This window comes from Chiloscyllium plagiosum, unplaced genomic scaffold (genome assembly GCF_037043375.1).
Source record: "Chiloscyllium plagiosum isolate Xiang-an unplaced genomic scaffold, Cpla_swu_hap1 HiC_scaffold_31, whole genome shotgun sequence".
NCBI lineage: Eukaryota > Metazoa > Chordata > Chondrichthyes > Orectolobiformes > Hemiscylliidae > Chiloscyllium > Chiloscyllium plagiosum.
In genome coordinates, this window is record NW_028270169.1 from 41,928,857 (window position 1) to 41,953,076 (window position 24,220).

General features: G+C 40.3%; 1 protein-coding gene and 1 pseudogene across 8 annotated transcripts in view; one reads left to right on the forward strand and one right to left on the reverse strand.

Annotated features, from left to right (window-relative positions):
- LOC122564112 (septin-5-like) overlaps nucleotides 1-11,497 on the forward strand; it is a 124,636-nt gene extending 113,139 nt beyond the window's left edge. For all 8 annotated transcript variants that reach the window (XM_087977480.1, XM_043718685.2, XM_043718690.2 and 5 more), the window contains 2 exons: nucleotides 8,464-8,563; nucleotides 9,834-11,497. In XM_087977480.1, coding sequence (XP_087833606.1) covers nucleotides 8,464-8,563; nucleotides 9,834-9,905 — 172 coding nt within the window. In that variant the 3' untranslated portion in view covers nucleotides 9,906-11,497. The remainder of the gene's footprint in view (nucleotides 1-8,463; nucleotides 8,564-9,833) is intronic.
- Nucleotides 11,498-12,584: 1,087 nt separating this feature from the next.
- LOC148141914 (uncharacterized) lies at nucleotides 12,585-19,083 on the reverse strand (annotated as a pseudogene).
- Between the last annotated feature and the right edge of the window lie 5,137 nt (nucleotides 19,084-24,220).

Sequence of the window (24,220 nt, forward strand, 5' to 3'; positions counted from 1 at the left end):
AGTTAATACTTAGCAAAAAGGCAAACAGACTGTGTTTTTCTGAGGAATAGCACTGAAGTTCGAGTCAGATTCCTCCCTTGGTCAGTGATGAGATTAAATAGATCATTCACTGGGATCCTGCTGTGCAGAGTCAAACTAGGAGAAAGTGATGACTGCCGATGCTGGAGATCAGAGCTGAAAAATGTGTTGCTGGAAAAGCGCAGCAGGTCAGGCAGCGTCCAAGGAGCAGGAGAATCGACGTTTCGGGCATAAGCCCTTCTTCAGATTCCTGAAGAAGGGCTTGTGCCTGAAACATTAAGTCTCCTGCTCCCTGGATGCTGCCTGACCTGCTGCGCTTTTCCAGCAACACATTTTTCAGTGCGGAGTCCAACTGCCTTGTTTGGGCCACTAACAATTGTAAATATATTACAGAAAGAGTTCATTGGCTATAAAACACTTGGTAATGTCCTGAGGATGCATTACAAATTAAAGGCCTTTCTCTGCCAAATAATTAATTTGCCAATTAATTTTGCCAAATAATGAACTTGTCAGGTTTCTGAAGTCAAGCTTAATGTTATAGTACCCGTTTACCACACTGTTTGGTTAGATTTTGATTTTCAGTGCTGTGGCCATCACCCATCACTTTAAAGTGATCCCAAAAGCCAATAGGAAGGTCGTAATAGTGACTATATAAAGTACATCCTGAGTTTAACTGAGAAATGAAGGACATTTACAATCAAAACATTGTGACAATGTGACATGATGTAGGTCAAAACTGACTCAGGATATTGTGCAAATAATGTCAACATGTATACTCCACAATTTGTACAGATGTAAATTACATACTGAATCTGTCTAGTCACTAGTTTACATTGATCATGTATTTGCACTGGGCAGATGGGAATCAGTTCTAGGCACAGATTACACAGGCCATTCAGCCCTTCAACCTTCTGCCATTCAACAAGATCAGGGCAGATCTGATTGTGGTCTCAACTCCATTTTTTGTATTCTAACCCCTTGACTTATTGTCGAGCAAAAACCTATCTGTCTCTGCCTTGAATAAATTCAATGACTCTCCATTGCCTTCTGCAGAAGACAATTCCACATGCTAATGATACTCAGATAAAGCAACTCTCTTCCTTTCAGTCTTAAAAGGGAAAGCTCTTCTCCTTAAATAGTGTCCACCAGTTCTATCTTCCCCATAAACATCCTCCTGGCATCAGTCCTATTAAGTTACCGCAGAAACTTAAATATTTCTCAAAAAACTTCTCATGTTTTTCCAAACTCCAGTAAGTATGGCCCAAACCTATTCAACCTTTCTCCACAATATAAGTCCCTGGTCCCAGGAATGAGTCAAATGAACCTTCTCCGAACTACTTGTAATGTGATTATATCCTTTTTCAAATAATAGGGACAAAACTGTACAGTGTTCTAGATTAGTCTCACCAAGGCCTTATACAGCCACAGTAAAACCTCCCTACTTCTATCTTCCATTCCCCTTGCAATAAATGCCAACATTCCATTTTGCTTCCTAATCCCTTGCTGAGTATACATATTGAGTACGTGTGATTCATGGACCAGAGTTCTGCAATCTCTCTCCACTTAAATATTAGACAGTTTTTTCTTCTTTCCCTGTCAATATGGACAAGTTTTTCTTTTCTTATATTATATTCTATCTGTTGAATTTTGTGCCCACTCATTAAACCAGACTGTACCCCTTTGCATCACCTCTCCCATTCACCTCTTGATGTTTAGTGTCTTTGAGATATTACATCTTTTACTATCCAACCATTTCTTTGTCTCCCATTATAAGTTCCTCAGATACACTTTAGAGGGCCAGCTCTAACTCTAGTTACTCTTTTTTTCAGTTATACAAAGGCCTTTACAAGTATTTGAATATGTTTATACTACTAGCTAGCTTTTTCTCCTACTCCATGTCCTTCATATTTAACTTATAATTTTTCCTGGTCTTTAAAATCTGACTAACCTTCTAAGCTACAAATAACCTCGTAGATTTCTTTAGGTTTTTTGTTTTCAAATTATTACTAACCTTTGCTTCCATCTTCATCCACGAGTGCATCCTTCTCAAAGAGTGTTTCTTTCTCACGAGGTTAAATATTTTACTGAAAGTTATTAAAGTTTGCAGTACTTTGCTACTGACTTGCCTTTTGACTTGGTTTCTCTGTTCACTCTAGTTCATTCTGCCTTCATGTCCTTAGAATTACTTTTATTCAGGTTTAAAACACTCGTCTCCGACCCACATTTGTCCCCTTCAAACTGAATGTGAAATTCTATCATGTTGTGATTATTGTCACTGAGAAGCTCCTTTACTTGTTATTGATTGATTTCATTTCATTTGCTCATGACCTGGTCTAAAATAACCTGCTGCCTATCTCTGGAATAAATACACTCCACATACTCATTTTTAAGGCCATTTTCCACTCATGATTATGTGCTCCGTTTATATTACCTATACTTTATTGTACATTGCAACTACTGTTAGGGGGCTTATAAACAACTTGTAAAAGTGACTTCTAACTTTTCCAATTTCCTATTTCTGCCCAAAAAAATTCAATATCTCAATCTTTGTGCTGGGGCCATCTCTCAATCATCTAATAATGACATCCTTTAGTAACAATGCTACCCATTACCTTTTCCCAGTTTATCTTTTCACAATGTCTTGTATCCTTCAATTTCGAGTCTCTGTTTGGATTACCCTGTAACCATGTCTCTGTAATGGCTAGTAGGTAATACATTACTTATTTCTAAGTGTACTACCATACATCTACTTTGTTATAGGTACTGCTGCTTTTAGACAAGTCAAGTAAAGTTGTCATAGTCCCAAAGGACCATAGAGTCTCTTTAAAATGAGATGACTAGTGTTAATTTAATCTGAGGGTCACCACACCTCACGTAAGGGAAGAGCTTGAGAAGTAGCAACCTTCATGGTAACCTCAGCCTGTGTGGGAATTGAGCCCGCTCTGTTGGCATTATGCTGCATCACAAACAACTGTCCAGCCAACTGAGCTAACCAACTAGTGAATTTACCTTTTTCATTCAGGCAAACTGCTTTGAATTCCCTCCTTTTATCACTTTTGAACTCTCCATCCCTTCCCAACACATTTTGGTTATCAATCTCAATGTAACCCTGCTCTATGACATGTTACTTCCCTTAGTTTTAACACATCTCTTCTCACATGACCCTTTCCTGCTACTCTTTAGTTTAAAGTCCTTTCTGCTGCCCCAGCTACATGGTTTGTCAGAACACTTGTCTCAGACTGCTCAGGTGAAATTCACACCAACAGTCTCGCTTCCAGTTTCCCCAAAACTGATCTCCGTGTCCCATGAATTGAAAATGTATAACCAACAGGTTTCTGGCCCATGCAATGAGATCAATACTTACACTGCAGAGTTTCTGGTAAAATATGATAACCGTGCACAGTTTGCTAGATTCTAATTCTAGCACACGCACAGGATAATGAAGAACAGGAGTAATTAACTCCAAACCTCACTTCATTCAATCCGATGGGTTTGTGGGAAAATCACAGTACAGTCAGAAACCTAGCCACAGCAGTTAAGGTGTGTGAAACAGTCAAAGTTCCAGTTTTGTCCATCTCCTAGTCAATTGCTCGTGAATTGCAAGGTTAGGCAAGTGTGCATAGGAAGGAAAACGTTTCCCATATTATTGGAAAATTGGAGCAGAAATATGAGCAAAAGACTAGGTACAAAGAATACAGTATAATCTTCACTATAAGTTGAACCTGAACAAAGTCGCAGACTCTCATGAGTGATGCTGTGTACAGACCACAAGACAATAGGAATTCAGAAGAATGTCCAAAACAAATGTGGAAATACCAGTGCAATAGGACTGAAAAATGAAACCAGAAGATTTCATTAAGACATGGTAGAAAATGGATTGATTTAGGCTTGGTTCAATAGGCAAGAGCCTGCAGCCTCTCCTGTTGCTTAGTGTTTTCCAGTTATATTATGAACTTAAAATGGAGCTGGATAAAAGGGTGGAATGACTAAATGAATCATGGGTGCAATTTTCTGTCAAAGGACTTTATTATTTCATAGCAGTGGGAAGAAAACACCTCAAGATCCAGAAGCCTCTTCACAGAATAAAGGGAAACGTCCGCTTTTTATGTTTTTAGCCTGCCTATGGTTGTTACAAACCAATCTCATTAGCAATTGATTTCGTACATATCCCATCAGGTTAATCATGTGATTGTGTGATCAGTTGATGGATATTTCTGAGACTCCCATGATCACATGATGTTTACCAGATCCCTTTATCACTTATCCTTGGGCCTTCACAATATGTCTTATTCAGCCACATTCCAGGCTTTAGTTCCTGCATCAGTTGTTACTATGCCAACAGCAAGGGGACTCCAATCTGAATACCTATTGGAATGCATTTAAAACCCTTAATGCCTGAATACTTAAAATGCAATTTTTTAACTAAATACAACCTGTGGCTCAGATCCTACTTTCCTATACCATGATGAATCTCAGATTTTGGACCACCCTGGGATGGAAGCTTCTATCAGCCTTTCTCAATAATGTTCCCCATCAAACCATCTCTGAACAAGCAGCTGCACTTGCTACTGCTTTAAAAAAGTCCATTGTCTGCATTTCACAAGATCCTTTGTGTATTATTTTAATCTCAACACCTTGGATATGCACCTTCTATAAATGTGTAAATTGTTCTAGCTTGCAGTTTAACTTGAAATATCAAATTAGGCAAAATGCTGTTTTAGCTAAAACAATCTTCCCCAGCCATTTTATATCAGCTGAGATTCACTTTTAGCCATTTAATGCTGCTTCAGCCATGGACAACCCTAACACCAGATACGGGGGAAATGAAAATGTGGAACATAAAAAAGGTAGAATAACAGACACACACAGTTTAAATGTTTGTTAATATTTTGCATCAGGGCACTTTGAGTATGAATATAAAGAAAAGTTTTTAAAATTGGAATGCACAACAGCAAAATAAGTGTCAAAAGACATTCGGAATCATTCTTGTGAAAGATCTGATCAACTCCAAGACTGAAAGTGGAGATGGTTGTGTGAACAAAAGAATACTGTGCCATCTAGTGGCCTCAGTTATAGCCACACAATAGCTCACTGAGCCGGCGGGAATTTCCCGTTTCAAGTTGATAACCTGCCTGCTGGAGACCATTTGCCCCCAGCCACTGCTACTAACCCAGTTTTCTGTGATCACACATGTAGCAACATTGTTAAAGAATCTTTGGATGGGCAATACAGATTTACTGCAGCTAAATTGTCAATGGGAGAATATGTTAACAATTTATTCAATTTGAAAGGCCTTTTATTTGTAAAATTAATCACTGGTCAATTGAATAAATGTCCCAAACACTAATATCTGAATATTGCACGGTGAAAATTGGAAAGCCTGGGAATGAGGCGTGGAATTCAAGAATCAGGACATGCTTGCCATTTTTAAAGTGTTCCTGTGTCATCCTGGCTTGCTGAAAATCCAGGCCAATATTCTGAAACAAATTAATTGTCATTTATTAGAATATGGGTTAATAAGTGACAACAAATTGTTTTTGTGACAGACAAACCATGTCTAACTAACATTTCATGGTGGAAAGCTGGGGCCAGTTGATTTTGATTAGATTAGATTAGATTCCCTACAGCGTGGAAACTGGCCCTTTGGCCCAACCAGTCCACACCAACCCTCCGAAGAGTAACCCACCCAGACTCACTTCCCTTTGACTAATGCTGAAAATGTGTTGCTGGAAAAGCGCAGCAGGTCAGGCAGCATCCAGGGAACAGGAGAATCGACGTTTCGGACATAAGCCCTTCTTCGGGCTTATGCCCGAAACGTCGATTCTCCTGTTCCCTGGATGCTGCCTGACCTGCTGCGCTTTTCCAGCAACACATTTTCAGCTCTGATCTCCAGCATCTGCAGACCTCACTTTCTCCTTTGACTAATGCGTCTAACAGTATGGGCAATTTAGCATAGCCAATTCACCTGGCCTGCAAATCTTTGGACTGTGGGCGGTAACCCGCACAGACACGGGGAGAATGTGCAAACTCCACACAGAGAGTCACCCGAGGCTGGAATCAAACCTGGGACCCTGGTGCTGTGAGGCAGCAGTGCTAACCACTGAACTACCGTGCCGTTTTAGCTGAGATAAGGACATTAATTGATTAAAGCTCACCAGCATGAATTTGTTTAAGGTCATTTGTTGAGTTTTATAAAGAGGTGACAAGGAGGGTTGATGGGGATAACACATTGATGTAGTCTTGATGGATTTCAGCAACAATTGTGAGATGGTACATGGCAGACTGGTTAGAAAGCTGATTGCTTTGGAGCTCCAAAGTTCATGTGGCAAGTTGGATGCAGAATTGGCTCAGTGGTCAATGCAGTTTTGTGACTTTAATGCTGTTCACAATGGAGATCCACATGGGCTGAGTACTAGGCCCATTGATTTTTGTCCTTTGAACCATGATTTAGAATTAAAAATGAGCATAATTAAGGTGTTACCAGATGATCCAAAAATTGACTGTTATTTATAATGTAGAAGAAATCTATAGGTTGCAGGAAGACATCAATGGACTAATCAGAAAGCAGACTTATGGTAAATAAAAGTCAATCCAGGGATGTGTGATGTAATATACCTGAGGATGAAAATCAAGGCAAGCAAATAGTCAATAAGTAGTAGAATTCTGCACAGTATGAAAAAGTAGAGGCACATTGGAGTACATATCCATGTATTCCTGAAATTAATTTTTTTTCCCTGCAGATGCTGCCAGACCTGCTGAGTTTTTCCTGCAATTTCTGTCTTTGTTTCTGATTTCTAGCACCCGGAGTTCTTCTGTTTTTTTTGCAGATAAGATCCATTGACTTGATAGCATTCCTACCATCAAAGACCTTGATTGAAAAGGAGTTTGTGGTGTAAAAACTGTGAGCCTCCCTGAACACTGTAGGTGCTTAAAAAGACTTTGGGATGTTAAGTGGGATTATACAGATCATGCTTCAGCATTTTGTTACAAATTACATGAAAGATTGACCATTTTTGCTTGCCTGCCCAAAACAATATGAATCCATTCCCAGCCCCTACACCTCCCTCCCATTCCTCTCGGCCACCTATCAGATTCATTCCTCCTATTGACTAACCAAGTTGTACCCTCTACCTATCTTCACTTATCCCCACCTCACCACCCTGCCTGCATCACCTCCTTTATTTGCAGCTCTTCCTACACCCACCCCTGGTCCTGACGAAGGGTTACGCCAGCAATGTTGACCTCTCCACCTCCTGATGTTGCCTGGCTTGCTTGCTGTGTTCTTCCAGCCTCCTGCTTGTCTACCTTGGATTCCAGCATCTGCAGTTTTTTTTGTCTCAAACACGGTGGCTCAGTGGTTAGCAGAGACCTGGGTTTGGTTCCACCCTCAAGTGACTGTCTGTACGGAGTTTGTGCATTCTCCCATCTCTGTATGGGTTTCTTCCAGGTGCTCCCACAGTCCAAACAAATGCAGGCTAGGTAGATTTGGCTTTGGGAAATGCAGGTTTGTAGAGATACAGAAGGAGGTGGATTTGGCTGGGATGCTCTTTAGAGGGTGGGTATGGACTTTATGGGCTGAATAGGCTGCTGTGGGGATTCTGTGATTTTATCTTCAATTCCTATCCAGCAAGGATTTGAAAGTTGTGACAGAACCTCAACAGGTTAAATGCTTAATTTCATCAATAATGATCAATGCATCACTCTATTCAAAATGGGTGACTTTTCTGATTTTAAATGCAGTAAAGCTTTTAACTAGCACTTCATTATTAACCTCTCCAGTATCTCTGCTGCCTGTTTCTTTACCAGCACATTGGCAGCAACCAATTCTCACATCAGAACAAAATACTCAATTAGGACTTCAGCCTAAAGTGACTACACTATTATGTGTTAGTTATCGTGTGTTACTTATGTCTTTAAAAAATATATTTGGATTTCCCTTTACGTTAGCTGCTAATCTATTCTCAAGCAAACAATCTCTATCTTTCTTATCCTTTTTTATAGACTCCTCAGTATTTTCTGCGTTCAGCTTGACTCTCGACGATTATTAACCTTACATTATCATTCTTTTTACATTTCATTTTCATCTCAGTCATTTCTTGTCCTAAAACTGCTCGATTTGAATGACCATTCTCTCGTCCTTTTGGAAATATGTCTGTCATGTACCTAACCACCACCTTTTTGAAGAACTCTTATTTTTCAGTTGCTTTGCCAACCAATTCTTTGATTCCTTTTAAATATCGTGAATAGAGAACATTATTTCAAGGTACACCTGGCAAGTGTTTGTTCTAGGATCTTCATAATGATGTTGATGCGCCTTCAAAGCATGTCACTAATTATTCGACTGTCCGCAGTGATTTTCACACGAAGGCCGTTCCTGTAATATGTCATGTACGCAATGCATATCAAATGGAAAGTGTACGTAAATATCCCTACAATTACTTTCAGCAAACTGACAAGGGAGAGTGGCACAGATTTTCCGATTCCCCTTATATCGGGATTGACAGATAACGAGACAGAGAAAATAATTCGGGAGAAGGATGAAGAGGTAAGAAATATGCAATTTGAATTAACCTTTTCTTGTGTTGGGTCCCTGTAGGACTGAGGACAATTAAATTTATAATTTAGTGCGTTGAAGATTACAGGGACTAAATCATTGTTAATGAGGTAAATGCGCAAATTAACTTTATACTAACTCATCACAGTTCTCTGGTGTAAGTATGCATCTCCTACTATGACAGTAAGATATTTAATGAGCAAAGACAGAATTGCAGTGACAATAAGAGCAGTGCTTTATTGTGTTTGACGAACACTGCTGTGATTACAAGTTATTTTTCTGGGCCAGGATCAATTAGGAGGGCAATGTAGATTTCCAAGGCTATTGCTACCTCTCACTGAGAGACTAATGAAACAAAAACCAGCATGATCTAAGGGTTCATTCGTAAGAGGACCTTGTCACTACTGATATCATCCACTCATTGCAGTTCAAGATTCCTACATATAAACAGTAAGCCCTGTGGTATTACAGACGACTTTTATGTTGTCATCCTACTTTGCTGCAAATCTGTGGACCTCTATCACAATGCCAATCGTTTGGAGGTATGTGCCCTAGCAGGGTCCAATCCAAGGCAACATAGAAGGTCTCCATATCAGAGAACTGGAGGAATTGGCAATAATCAATCAAACTGGTCAGCAGAGGTTAATACTTCATCTTCTGTACAGTTTCACTTAAGACTTGAATCTGATGATGGTTAACCTATCAATTAGCATATTCACTTCCTTGCATATTCTATTTAAATATGAATACAACAAATGCATTGTAAAGTCATTTCTTAAACTGAAGTGTTTTAATTACCGCTGAATGAATCCAGTTAGGAGAGGACAGTTGGTTCAAGAGACTTGGAAGGAGGAGGAGTGGGCAGCTCACCAGAAAATTTATTTGTTGTGATTTTCATTAATCTTGACCTGCCTCATCCTTTCTAACCTCTCTTCGATCACCATTGCAGAGGGAGGAAAGGTACTATATAAATCTCTTAATAGTGAAATGTTACAGCTGGTCATAGAGTTAACAAGTAGGAGGAAATCAGCCAAGAGTCCGAGCATTATGTGACACCTGTAGAAAATGCACATAGGGCATCGTGGCCAGCTCTGACCTTATCCTCAACCCTGATGTCCCCCTGTGTTCCATTTGGGTGTAGCTGCAGAGAGTTATTGGCAAGCTGCAAAGGACCCAGTAGCAACCCGCAAAGGATGTGGGGAATGATTAAGAAGACACTTATAGCTCTGTGCGAAATCATTTTCATTCTTTTGTTTTCCAGTTGCGGCGGATGCAAGAAATGTTGCAGAAGATTAAGCAACAAATGCATGGCCAGAATCCTGAAGGATTGTAGCACGTGGTGTTTGCCAGTTTCTTCAGGGATTTAAGATGTTCACAGTCTTTTGCCCTGCCAAGAGGCATGGAGACAGGTCCTAGGCCCAAGGCTTTGTGGCTTGGAGCTCAGCCCATCCAAATCACTAACTTCAGAATCCAACAATCACACCTTTCACTGGAAATAAATGCATCCATTTTATTAATCCCACTAATTAAAGCACTTAAAATAGGAAGGCAAACCTATAATTTATAACTGCAATAAATATTAGGTGTTGTCCATAATTTGGAATGATTTTAGACATGATTTATGAATCCCATAATGCTTTGCTGAGAATAGATGGAATTTTTTTTATCTCCAGGTAAATAGCAGTTGTCTATCTATCCTGCTGGATTAAGAGTTTGTATTCTTATTACATTGCTGGGGATTCCCAGTTGTGCGAACACTAATTGCCACTAGCCAAGATATTTATGTCAACATTGGCCCAAGCATTTTGGCAACACAAGCTTTCTGCCCTCTGTTTTTAAGTTTGTGTAGTCCAGAGGAGCATTGCTTCTTTAAAGTTCAAGCTCTCACCTTCACATCTTTTTACAGGGTTTGTGGATTTCAACATCAATGAAAGATCTGAAACACCAAGAAAACTGCAGGCCAAATGAGTGTGGAACTGGCCTGGACGTGGAAATGGGAAAGGCATGGGGAATGGAAAGAAACACTGGAAAATTAGGGAAAACAGGCCAGCAATAGGAAAAACACTGGAAATCAGAAAACTGACTCTAAATGGCTTTGCAACAGTCCCAAGTTTTCAGAGTGAGATCAAGAGGGACTTAAAGCTTCTATTGAAAAGATAGCCAGCCTTCCAAATAAATTATACTGTAATGGTCAATTATTAATTGCTACCTTGATGGGTTTTCAAAAGCCAACACAAACTCCTTCATTAAAATAGGCATGGATGTTCTAGGGTGGAACCAGGTCCTTCAAAAAGACAAACTCCTGCCATTTCAGTCAAAAACACTGCTTATTAAGACAAATAAGCCACAAAATAAATCAGGAGGCAAGGCTGACTGATGGCTCAGTGGATGAGTGCCATCACCTGGTGTGAATCTGAACCCTACAGCCCATGGAAGAGATTTAATCCTTGATCTCCACTAGGTTTACTGATCCCAGTCAGGGCAGGGTGAAGGACTCCGCAATTGTCCTTAATATCATAGATCTAGGGCAAAGTAAGCCAACATTTTCCTATTATATGTTTTTTAGCCTCTCTTGCCAGATGCAGGGTGCTAGTAAGTGATGTTTCAGGGTCAGCTGCATTGCTGCATCCCTCAATTAGATGCCCTGCCAGTCCCTATCAAGATGGGTTTGGTTTTGGAAAACAACCAATGCCTATGTATTTAGACCATCAGGGGAATGAGGATAGGAAGCTAATGATGAAGACATAAAATCTCCCAAATCAAATCTGCAGTTTCAGAGGAAATGATTGTTTGGGACAGACAGTTTCCTGGCCAAGCACTAACCAAGTTTTAGCTTCATGGGTAGTGCATTAGATAGTGCATTCACCAATCTAATGAAACTCATCCTCTCCAGTAACAACTTGAATAAATATTGCTGTAAAAGAAGTTGCACTGTTCACATTTATTCCTTGTTGGACATGACTAATGAACTGCTCTCAGCTACTTACACTTAATCATCGACTTGTGTTGAGATGAATCATACTTAAGTCTCGCTTACACTTGTATAAGAGGAAGCTGTACAGTGATAATATGCTTCTTAGTGAAAGCCTCTTCTATAACATTGAAGATCAGGAGTCAGATCCATGATTTTTTTTGTGGAAATCAAACATTTAATTGACAATCTTTTACAACAGCTTAAACAATACAATCATCACAACCTTAACACTGCAGAGTGTAACTCAGAACTGAGGGTGCTCAAGCCTTCATTCTCAGAGACCAGGAGCACTCTTTTTTTGCCAATAAGTTAGTGGCTCATTTGTCACCTTACCGGTAGATCAGTGGAACTTTTACTTATGGCAGTTAGTTACTTAACTACAATCATCTAACTTTGAGATGATTATTTCCACTTTGCAATCACTTTATCAGGCAGGCTGCGTTCATTCGTGTGACGCATAGATGAAAGATCGGTCTGCTGTTGAAGTAAACTGACTGGACAGTACTGTACAGTGTGGATTAAGCTTTCAGTCTTGAAATATAATCATTAGCATTTCCAAATCATGAGTGCATCTAAGCCTGTTGTATCTTCAGATTATTAACTGAAGGTGGTGCATACACCATCCTCCTTCACAGTTTTGTGCGATTTATTTTGTACGTTCTGCCTTTATATCTTAATGCAAGGATTCATGGGTCACAACGTCCAAGGGTTCAAGATTGTAAGCTTAATGTTGTCCAGCCAGCTTTCATCATCTCTAGAGAGATGTTTCATCTACCCACAGAGGCGAAGTCACCATTCTTAGCTCAGTAAATACATCATCTAGTGCAAGTCATGTTTGGAAAGTACAAGGAATATAGATGCTAAAACTTCTGTTAGAATAGTGGTTTACAATACAATATAATTACTGATGCTGAAAAATGTTGGGTCTATCTTATTGAACTCTATCTGAAAAACTGACAACCCTACCTTGGACATCTCTTTTTCCAACTCTACTGCAATATGCAGCGGTTCCTAGACTAATTCCATCAGAAGTCTGTTCTAGTTGTTGATCACTGTTTGTACAAACATCAATTTCTCATCCTCATCCTGATTTTGCTTTTTAGTAGTTTGAACCTGACCCTTGTCCTGCATTTTAGATTTAATTTAAAGGAATAGTCTAGAAATATAGGAATAAGCCATTCAGTCAATTGAGCTTACCCCACCATTCAATAAAATCATGGCTGATCAATCACTTCAATGCCTTTTTCCCCCCACACTATCTCCATAAGTCTTCATGCCATTGGTAATCAGAAATCTATCAATCTCGATCTTAAACATACTCAAAGTTTGGTAGAGAATTCCAAAGGTTCATGACCCTTTAATGAAAACCATTTGAAAACATTGGCATTCTCCTTATTTTTAAATTGTGCCTTTGGTTTCAGACTCCTCAGCCACAGAATGCATCTTACCTGCATCTATCCTGCCCATCCCTTCAAGTATTTTGTAAATTTAAATTAGATCATCTCATATTTCAAACAGTGCAGTTTGTCCAATCTCTTTTCATAGGATAGTCCTGCTATCCCATGATGTGGAGGTGCCAGTGCTGGACTGGGGTGAAAAAAGTTAAAAGTCACACAACACCAGGTTATAATTCAACAGCTTTATTTGGAAGTATTGGCTTTCAGAGCGCTACTCCTTCATCAGGTAGTTGTGGAGCAGGATCATAAGACACAGAATTTATAGCAAAAGATCTCAGTGTCATGTATATGAAATGATATATTGAATAAACTTAGATTGCTGTTAAGTCTTTCATTTTTTAGGATGGGTTGCAACTCTCCGTTCATTCACTACTTCCCAGTCACATTCTTGAGATAACTTAAGGTTTTATAAAAAAAAGGTGACATCTCAACTCAGACCAGGTTTTAAGGGTGTGAGGTTAGAGTCTGTCTGTATCCCAGTCTGAGTCAACCTGTGTCCTATGATCCTGCTCCACAGCTACCTGATGAAGGAGCAGAGCACCGAAATAAACCTGTTTGACTATAACCTGGTGTTGTGTGATTTTTAATTGCTATCCCTGGAAGAGGTCTGTTGAATGTTCATTGTACTCCCTCTGTGATAATATCTTTCCTGAAATAAAGCTGCACACAGTACTTCATGCACAGTCTAAACAAGTTCCTATGCAATTTAAGCAACGTGTCATTACTCCTGTATTCAAATCGCTTGTTATAAAGATTAAATTTCAAACAGTCTTCCTATGTTAAATCTATCAATTATGATCAACTATGGGGTTTATATTCATTTTCCTTTTTGCAGCATCCTTATTTATAAATTAGTTAGCTTGTATATTGTAAAAAATCTTTAAAATATTATGAACATCATTTAATCAGCTGCAACAGTATTAAGAAATTTATCTTCTTCCAAACTTTATAAGAAAGCAAATATTGCAACTCCTTATTCATGGAATCTGGTTATAATGGCAGGAGGCAAACAGCCAGGTAATTCAGGGTTCAGAATAGAATAGAATCCTTACACTATAGAAACAGGCCATTCAGCCCATCGAGTCCACACTGACCCTCCAAAGAGCATCTCGCCTAAACCCATACCCTTACCCTATCCCTGTAACCCGGCACTTCTCATGGCTAACTCACCTACAGGGCAAATTAGCATGGTCAATCCACCTAACCTGCATATCTTTGGACTGTGGGAGGAAACCCACGCAGACAGTGGGAGAATGTGCAAACTCCATACAAACATTGCTTGAGGCTGAAATTGAACTCGGATCTTTGGCGCTGTGAGGCAACAGTGCTTGTGTATCTTCTGATTGCTTTTGGAAGTAGGGATTGTGGCCGCACTGATGTTCAGGAGTACATGGTATCATAGAATCTTTGCAGGGTGAAAGCAGGCCAGTTGGCCCATTGAGTCCACACCAACCGACTGAACAACATCCCATCCAGACCCTCTCCCTTTACCCATCCCTGTTAACCTGCATTTCCCATGGCCGATCCACCTAACCCGCCCACCTTTGGACTGTGAGTGGAAGCCCACACAGACACAGGGAGAATGTGCAATTTCCACACAGTCGCCAAAGGATGGGATTAAACCCAGGTTCCTGGTGCTGTGACACACAGTACTAACCACTGTGCCACCCAAGAGTTTGAGCAAATCATGGAGGTGGAATTAAGTCATGGTGCAGACAGCATTGGTAAATGCTGAATGAAGACTCTGATATGGCATATGCTTTGGGCATTACAAGATGCAATATCATACCCAGTCTCCTCTTTTATAATGCATTGAAGCCTGTTATATCATCTGTAGGCGTCTGTGGTTTCATAACACCCTGTATATGTAACAATGTGAAATTTCTGAGGCTATTGATAATCTAAGTTTATTACTGGAAGTGTCTGTTTATCTAGGTTTCAATCTACTCTTTTAAAGATTAAGTTAATTTAAAAATAAACTTAATTAATTGAGAGGCAGTGCAACATAAAGTCAAATTTTAAAGGAAAATTTAATTTAGGTTAAAATAAACATTTTGGGGAGTTAACAGACTCCAGCCCGTATGGTGATGGAAGGAGTAAAGTCAGTCCATGGACCATGTTTGTTCCCTCTCCTGGGTCATCATGGCATGGATAGAGCCACAGAAGATGGACAAGCATTGGTTTCCAACAATTCCCCCTTTGGGCTGCTCCTAGACATGATACTGGTTATTTTGTCCAGGTCCAGGAATTCATGCACAAAGTGGACCTCCAATTTTTCTCTGTAGCTGGTGGCCAAAGATAACAGAAGCATGGAACAGATTTGCAGCTCAAAATTGAGGAGACACTGCCTCAAAAAAATGAAATGTGGATTGCCATTGCAATCTACCACATTAATCTCTGCATAGGGTATAGACTCCTCAAGGAGAAAGTGAGGACTGCAGATGCTGGAGATCAGAGCTGAAAATGTGTTGCTGGAAAAGCGCAGCAGGTCAGGCAGCATCCAAGGAACTGGAGAATCGACGTTTCGGGCATAAGCCTGATTCCTGAAGAAGGGCTTATGCCCGAAATGTCAATTCTCCTGCTCCTTGGATGCTGCCTGACCTGCTGCGCTTTTCCAGCAACACATTTTCGGCTATAGACTCCTCAAGGCTTCCAAACAACTGAAAGCCTGGGAGTAAGCAAACCATCTCAAATTCCTCTTGTATGGAATTGCTGTGTACAACACTCTCCATGCCACATGTTTTATTGAGTGTGTGTGGTGTGTGCCATCTACTCAAAACCAAACTTGTCATAAATATACCTAAATATAAATACTCATCCTTCGTAAATTCCCCTGGAATATATTACTGCACTGAAGATACTTAATAAATATGAGTTTTTGTTTGCATAGGATAGCCTCTTTCAGCAGATTAAAGGGAAGGAAATGAAGAAATTTACAACAATTGATGGAATTTACCCCAAATAGTTATTAGGATGGAAGGAGGTTTGTGAGGCATTGATGATCATTATGAAGGAGTCACTGGACATTACTGTAGACAGAAGACAAGGAAGATTAAATAAACTAAAGATCTTACCTCAATTCAGAAGAATCAGAAGATACCAGAATTAATCCATAAGGGGTGAATCTGCAGACTACAATATGGATCCAAAAGAACATCTGCCTGACCAAACATTTTTGAGGAATTGTAGTTGTAAGTAAATTGTAGAAAACCCAACATTCTGTGATACCTAGACTCGTAGAAATCATTTGGTAAAGTTATACAAAAAAGGCTTTATTTAAGCTAAGTACATTGAGGATTCAAGGTGACGTGGGGAAAGGATAATAAATTGGCTGAAGAATAGAAGCAGATGATATTGGTTAGATCAGAAATTTCTATGTCAGAGATATTAAGTGCTGACTTGGGTAGCTAAAGGGTTTGTGTTGGAACTACTGGTGTTTCTAATTTACATTAATAACTTAGTTTAGAAACTCAACTTAAGTTATATTCATGGATGATTTCAAATTAGGAAAAATTAAGAAGGAGGCAACTTGAGAAATAAAATTTGAGTTGGAATAGTAATTGACAGTTTTACTGCAGATGCCATTTAATATGTACAATTACACACTACAGCAGATAGGAAGAGAAAACAGCAATACATGGTATTCTTGTAATGGGTTGGAATAGCTAAGTGTGAAGTAGCAAACTAATTAGTTTCGCTGACCTCAACTCTTAATATGCCTAAGGACTGCACAGAAATACCTAACAATGCAAAATAGATTAAGTCATACTAAAATAATATTAACATTGAATCCAAGTACACCTTGGGCACCTCTGGTCACTGAGTCACAAGGGAGACATTTAAGTGGAGGAAGCAGCTCAGAAACAAGGCATAGGGCTCATTCCTGGTTTTAACGATCTAAGAAACAATGCAAGTAAATGACATTTGAAAGAAGAAAAGAGATATTATTAAGATTTTCAAAGTTTGTGCAAAGATTTGTAGCTCGGGTGCTCGTTGTTGTAGTTCTGTTTGCCGAGCTGGGAATTTGTGTTGCAGACGTTTCGTCCCCTGTCTAGGTGACATCCTCAGTGCTTGGGAGCCTCCTGTGAAGTGCTTCTGTGATCTTTCCTCCGGCATTTGTAGTGGTTTGAATCTGCCGCTTTCGGTTGTCAGTTCCAGTTGTCCGCTGCAGTGGTCGGTATATTGGGTCCAGATTGATGTTCTTATTGATTGAATCTATGGATGAGTGCCAAGCCTCTAGGAATTCCCTGGCTGTTCTCTGTTTGGCTTGGCCTATAATAGTAGTGTTGTCCCAGTCGAACTCATGTTGCTTGTCCTCTGCATGTGTGGATACTAAGGATAGCTGGTCATGTCGTTTCGTGGCTAGTCGGTGTTCATGGATGCGGATCGTTAGCTGTCTTCCTGTTTGTCCTATATAGTGTTTTGTGCATTCCTTGCATGGGATTTTGTACACTACATTTGTTTTGCTCATGCTGGGTATCGGGTCCTTTGTCCTGGTGAGTTGTTGTCTGAGAGTGGCTGTTGGTTTGTGTGCTGTTATGAGTCCTAGTGGTCGCAGTAGTCTGGCTGTCAGTTCGGAAATGCTCTTGAATAATGGTAGTGTGGCTAGTCCGTTGGGTTGTTGCATGTCCTCGTTCCGTTGTCTTTCCCTTAGGCATCTGTTGATGAAATTGCGGGGGTATCCGTTTTTGGCAAATACATTGAATAGGTGTTCTTCTTCCTCTTTTTGCAGTTCTGGTGTACTGCAGTGTGTTGTGGCCCTTTTGAACAGTGTCTTGATGCAACTTCTTTTGTGTGTGTTGGGGTGGTTGCTTTCATAGTTCAGGACTTGGTCTGTGTGTGTGGCTTTCCTGTATACCTTTGTGGTGAATTCTCCGTTAGGTGTTCTCATTACCATCACGTCTAGGAATGGGAGTTGGTTATCCTTTTCTTCCTCTCTAGTGAATTGGATTCCTGTGAGTGTGGTGTTGATGATCCGGTGTGTGTTCCCTATTTCTGTGTTTTTAATGATTACAAAGGTGTCATCTACATATCTGACCCAGAGTTTGGGTTGAATTTGCGGTACAACTGTTTGTTCTAACATTTGCATTACCGCTTCTGCTATGAGTCCAGAGATGGGTGAGCCCATGGGTGTGCCATTGATTTGTTCATATATTTGGTTGTTGAATGTGAAGTGTGTTGTGAGGCACAGGTCCAGTAGTTTGAGTATGCCGTCTTTGTTGATAGGTTCAACGTCCTGTTGTCTGTTCTGTATGTCCAGCAGGTTGGCTATTGTTTCTCTGGCTAGGGTTTTGTCGATAGGAGTGAACAGTGCCGTTACATCGAATGAGACCATGGTTTCTTCCTTGTCTATGTGTATATTTCTGATGATGTCCAAGAATTCCTGTGTTGATTGTATAGAGTGTCTGGATCCACTGATCAGGTGTTTCAGTTTCTGCTGTAGTTCTTTAGCCAGTTTGTGTGATGGTGTCCCTGGTAGTGATACTATGGGCCTGAGTGGGATGTCTGGTTTGTGCACTTGAGGTAGTCCATAGAATCTGGAGGTGTTGTTGCTTTCAGGTTTCATTCTTTGTAGGTCACACCTGGTTATCTCTCCGGCTTTTTGTAGATTTCTCAGTGTTGTTTATCCTATTGGTGAGCTGTGGAGTGGGGTCAAACTCCTTCTTTTGGTAGGTCTTGGTATCTGCAAGTAGTTGTTGTGCTTTTTGGATGTACTCTGCTTTGTCCAGGATGACCGTCATTCTGCCTTTGTCTGCTGGTAATATGATTATGTCCTTATCGTTTCTTAGTGATTTTAGTGCTTCCCTCTCGTTGGTGTTGAGGTTATGTGTTTGTCTTTTCCTTGTTATAAGAGGTACGATACTTTGTCTCACTGTTTGTTGTGTCTCTTCTGTCAGTCCATTGTTCCTGAGTGTGCATTCTCATGCTGCTAGGAAGTTTGCTGTCTTGGCATCCCTGTGGTTGTACTTGAGTCCCTTGGCCAGTATTGTTCTTTCCGTGTCTGTGAGCTGTCTGTGGGAGAGGTTTCTAACCCAGGTGTGTGTTGTGGTGTCTTCTCTGTTGTGTGTTAGTTTGGCCATTTTTTCTTTTAGTGCTGTTTTTTAGCAGTGTGTGTACTATGGTGACGACCTGTTCTATGGTCCAGGTCCATTCCTGATTGGTGGTTTTTGAAATTAACGATTTTTGGCACGCAATTTCTTGTCTGTATTTGTGAAGTCTGTTGTGAGCGTCTGTAATCATTACCTGGATCATCCTGAATCCGTTCTGTCTGGCTGTGTCCCTGGCTTGTGGGTTGTTGACTGGTGGTCTGTATCTGACACATGGTGGAAAGATTCAATTCTTTTGGCATTCATGCAGGAATCGGAGTTGTTCGTATGTGGCGCTTAGGCGGTTGGCACAGGATTCCCATTTCCTGGCTTGTCTTAGCGTCTCTCGCCCGTAGGTGTCCAAAGTTTGTGCGAAGATTTGTCGCTCAGGTGCTCGTTGTTGTGGTTCTGTTCGCCGAGCTGGGAATTTCTGGTGCAGACGTGGAACGAGGACATGCCACAACCCAAAGGACTAGCCACACTACCATACATCAAGAGCATTTCCGAACTGACAGCCAGACTATTGCGACCACTAGGACTCATAACAGCACACAAACCAACAGCCACACTCAGACAACAACTCACCAGGACAAAGGACCCGATACCCAGCATGAGCAAAACCAATGTAGTGTACAAAATCCCATGCAAGGACTGCACCAAACAACATAGGACAAACAGGAAGACAGCTAACGATCCGCATCCATGAACACCAACTAGCCACGAAACGACATGACCAGCTATCCTTAGTATCCATACACGCATAGGACAAGCAACATGAGTTCGACTGGGACAACACTACTATTATAGGCCAAGCCAAACAGAGAGCAGCCAGGGAATTCCTAGAGGCTTGGCACTCATCCATAGATTCAATCAATAAGCACATCGACCTGGACCCTATATACCGACCACTGCAGCGGACAGCTGGAACTGACAACCGGAAGCGGCAGATTCAAACCACTACAAATGCCGGAGGAAAGATCACAGAAGCGCTTCACAGGAGGCTCCCAAGCACTGAGGATGTCACCTGGACAGGGGACGAAACGTCTGCACCAGAAATTATTAAGATTTATAGGACAGTAAATAGTATGGAAAAGATAAACCAGAAGCTCAAGCAATACAACTTCCAAAAAAACTCATACTTCAATATGTAACATCTAGGAAGGATAAACAAAATGGGAAAAGGAGGTGAAATAATGTAAGTAGCAATGTATGAGAGAAGATTCTCGATCAGAAGATAAAGTTGAGCATGTGATTGCATCCAATCATATTGACAACAATAGCAACAAACATTGATAGGCTACCAAACAGTTGTGGTAATATAGATCATTGTATAATTCAGGAAATTGCACATGCACGTAACAAGGATAATGTAGTATTTGCAGGTGATTTCAATCTACATATGGACTGGATAAATCTAATGAGTGCCAATACTATGGAGAATGAATTCCATGAATGTTGTACATTCCGGAACAGTATAACAATGTTTATGCCTAGAGAACTGGCTATTTCAGGTCAAATGTACTAAGAAAGGGCTAATATATAATCTTTATGTAAAAGAACCTTTAAGGAACAAGTGACGATAATTGATAGAAACTAGGATCTTAAACTTAAAAAAAGGAAATTATGAAGTTATAAGGAGCAAGTCAGCTATGTTATTTTGTGAGAATACATTAAAAGCTGTGACATTAGACAGGCACTGGCTGGTATTAAAGAGTTAATATATTATTATCAACAAGGTACATTCCATTGATACACAAAAGCCTAACAGAAAATGAATTAACCAGGGCTTACAAACAAAGGGAAATATTGTGTTAGATCAAAAGAGAAGGATTACAAAGTTGCCAGAAAAAGGATGTGATAGCAAACCTGGAGATTGGGATCATTTTAGAATTCAGCATAGGAGGACAAAGATACTGTTTAAAAAAAAGGAAAATAGTATTTGAATATAAACTCGCAAGGAAATAAAAATGGCCTGCAGACCTATATTGGTATGTAAGAAGGAAAAGTTTAACAAAGACAAATGTAGGCCATTACAAGCAGAAAGGGGGAATTTATAATGGAAATAGAGAAATGGTAGAGAACGTAAATTAGAAACTTTGGTCTGAATTTTGCCTGAAATGAGCAATGCATCAATGTTTAAATGTTTCATGGAGGGTTTCTCTCCATGAGATCTAGTGGGTTTTCTGAAACTCTAAAACTCACTGAATTGCTGCTGCACCATGTCCCACTGGCACACTGCCACCATATTCTCCCATTGGCAGAATTACTCACCACTGTATGGATCCATGGTGCTGGCACCATCTTTAAAGGTCAACTATGCACTTGGTCAGGCACTGACTGTCCAGAATTAACCTTCAATGTGCATGTAGTGAGACAGCAACCTCAAACCAATGCTTCCCAGGGCTCTTAGATGGTATTGAAACGTTTGCAAGTGCACATTGTTCTATCCATTGCTATTTAAAAACAAAGCCATATATTCAAAACCTCATCCCATCTTCTATCCCTTTCTAAACTAGTGCTACTCTTTCCCCAGTGCCCAGTGTGGCCTTCCATCTTCTCATTGTTCAATGTGGAATGATCACATATAGGGAAGCCTTCACATGGTACAAAGCATTCACTTTCATTCAGTCAGAGCAAAACTGAAAAATATCAAACACATAGAAGCTGCATTTGTTTCCGGGAACAGAAAAGGATTATGACTAGAAGAGTACCACACGGGCCAGCGCAGATGGATGGTCCCATAGAAGAACACAAAGAAGTCAGATAAGTGAGTTTTTCTTTAAGATGTAAATGCATTGCAATATTTTAAAATGACATATTTAGAACATTTAAAATGCACTACAAAAAAAGTATTTAAAATCTTACTGTATTTCCGATATGTGCAAAATTAACATGACATTGCAATATATTCTTTTGTCAAACTTTCTTGAAAGAAAAACATCACTTTCTTCTGTACTTGTACTAGCTTTATTTCTTGACAGCAATCTGCATTTGTGCCTGAAGTTGGATATCCTGAATGAGATCTGTATTGTGCTGATTCTCCAGACAAGCCAGACAAATGAAAAATAGAGAGAAAGTGAGGGCTGCAGATGCTGGAGATCAGAGCTGAAAATGTGTTGCTGGAAAAGCGCAGCAGGTCAGGCAGCATCCAGGGAACAGGAGAATCGACGTTTCGGGCATAAGCCCTTCTTCAGGAATGAGGAAAGTGTGTCCAGCAGGCTAAGATAAAAGGTAGGGAGGAGGGACATGGGGGAGGGGCTTTGGAAATACGATAGGTGGAGGGAGGTCAAGGTGAGTGTGATAGGCCGGAGTGAGGTGGGGGCGGAGAGGTCAGGAAGATGATTGCAGGTTAGGAAGGCGGTACTGAGTTCGAGGGAAATGAAAAATAGAGTCAATCGTTTCTAATGTTGTTGGCACTGCAATAATGTCTTGTTCAGGCTCTGGCTCAGGTTCCTCCTCACTGCTCTGGGGTGCTGGGTAGTTCCTCATTATTATCCCTTATCTGCAGCCAATTCTGGAGGATGAGTTGTTTATTGAGCAAGACATACAGTGTAACTGCAGTGGCCTCCATCTCTGCTGCAGTGAGGGAATTCCTCCTCTTCATCCTGGGAAGGCCTTGATTGGACTGGTTTGTAGATCACACAAAACTAGATTGGAATGTTGTCATGAAGAGGATGCAAAGAGACTTCAAGAGGATTTGGAAAAACTGAATAATTGGGGAAGAATATGGCAGGTGGAATACAATGTAGGAAAATGTGAGAAAATGTGACACAAAAAAAAAACTGTAAGCTGCAGTCCAGAGGGATTTGAGGATCAAAGAATTCCTACAGTGTGGAAACAAGCTATTTTGCCCAACAAGTCCACACCAACCCTCTGAAGAATATCCCACCCAGTTCCATTCCCATACATTTACCCCTGACTAATGCCCCTAACCTACACATCCCTGAACACTATGGGCAACTTAGCATGTCCAATTCTCCTAACCTGCACATCTCTGGACTATGGGAGGAAACCCACACAGACATAGGGAGAATGTGCAAACTCCACACAGACAGTTGCCTGAGGCTGGAATTGAACCTAGGTCCCTGGTACTGTGAGGCAGCAGTGCCATCATTGAGCTATCATGCCACAAGGATCATTGCAGATGAATCAGAAAAAGTTGGGATCCAAGTTCAATTGGTAATAGGGAATGCAAATCGACTGTACCCTTTATTTCAAAGTATAGAAATACAGAGGTCTTGCTATAACTATACAAAGCATTAGTCAGACCACAATTCACAGTGAAGAGTTTAGGTTCCCTTATCTAAAGAAAGAAATACTGAAATTGGAGACAGTCCAGAGAAGGTTCACCAAATTGATCCTAGGTATGGAGGCATTTTCTTATGAGGAGAGGTTGAGTAGGTTGGATTTGTACTCATTGGAGTTTAGAATGAGAGGTGACCTGAATGAAATGTTTAAGATTCTTCGGGATCTTGACAGGGTAGATGGTGAGAAATTGTGAGAGAGTCCAGAACCAGAGGGCATAACCTCAGAAAGTAGGGTCATCTATTTAAGACAGATGATGAGGAGATATTTTTTTCTCACAGAGCATAGAGAATTTGTGGAATTATTTAAAGCAGAGGCCTGTAGAGGTTAGTTTGTTAAGTATATTCAAAGTTGAGATAAATAGATAATCAGTAAAGGGATCAAGGGTTATGGGCAAAAGGCAGAAGACTTGAATTGAGAATTGTTAGATTATTTTTATTAGAATTATATGACCAAACTGAATGGAAGAGCAAACTTGATGAACCAAATGGTCCTTTTCTGCCTCCACTTCTTATGGTCTCAGTCTGAGATTATCCACTTTGAATAAGAAGAACAGAGCTGCAGAGTATTCCTTCAATTGTGAGAGACCGGGGCTTGGTTTTTCTTGGATACTGAAGACTAACATGCAAGCACAACAAACAAGGGGCTTTATCACAAGAGGATTTGAGTACAAGAGTAAAGATGTCTTGCTTCAGTTGCATAGAAACTTGGTGAGACCACATTTGGACTATTGTGTGCAATTTTGATTCCCTTACCTAATGAAGGCTATACGTGCCATTGAGGAAGCACAGCAGAATGCCACCAGAATGGTTCCTGAGAAGGTAGG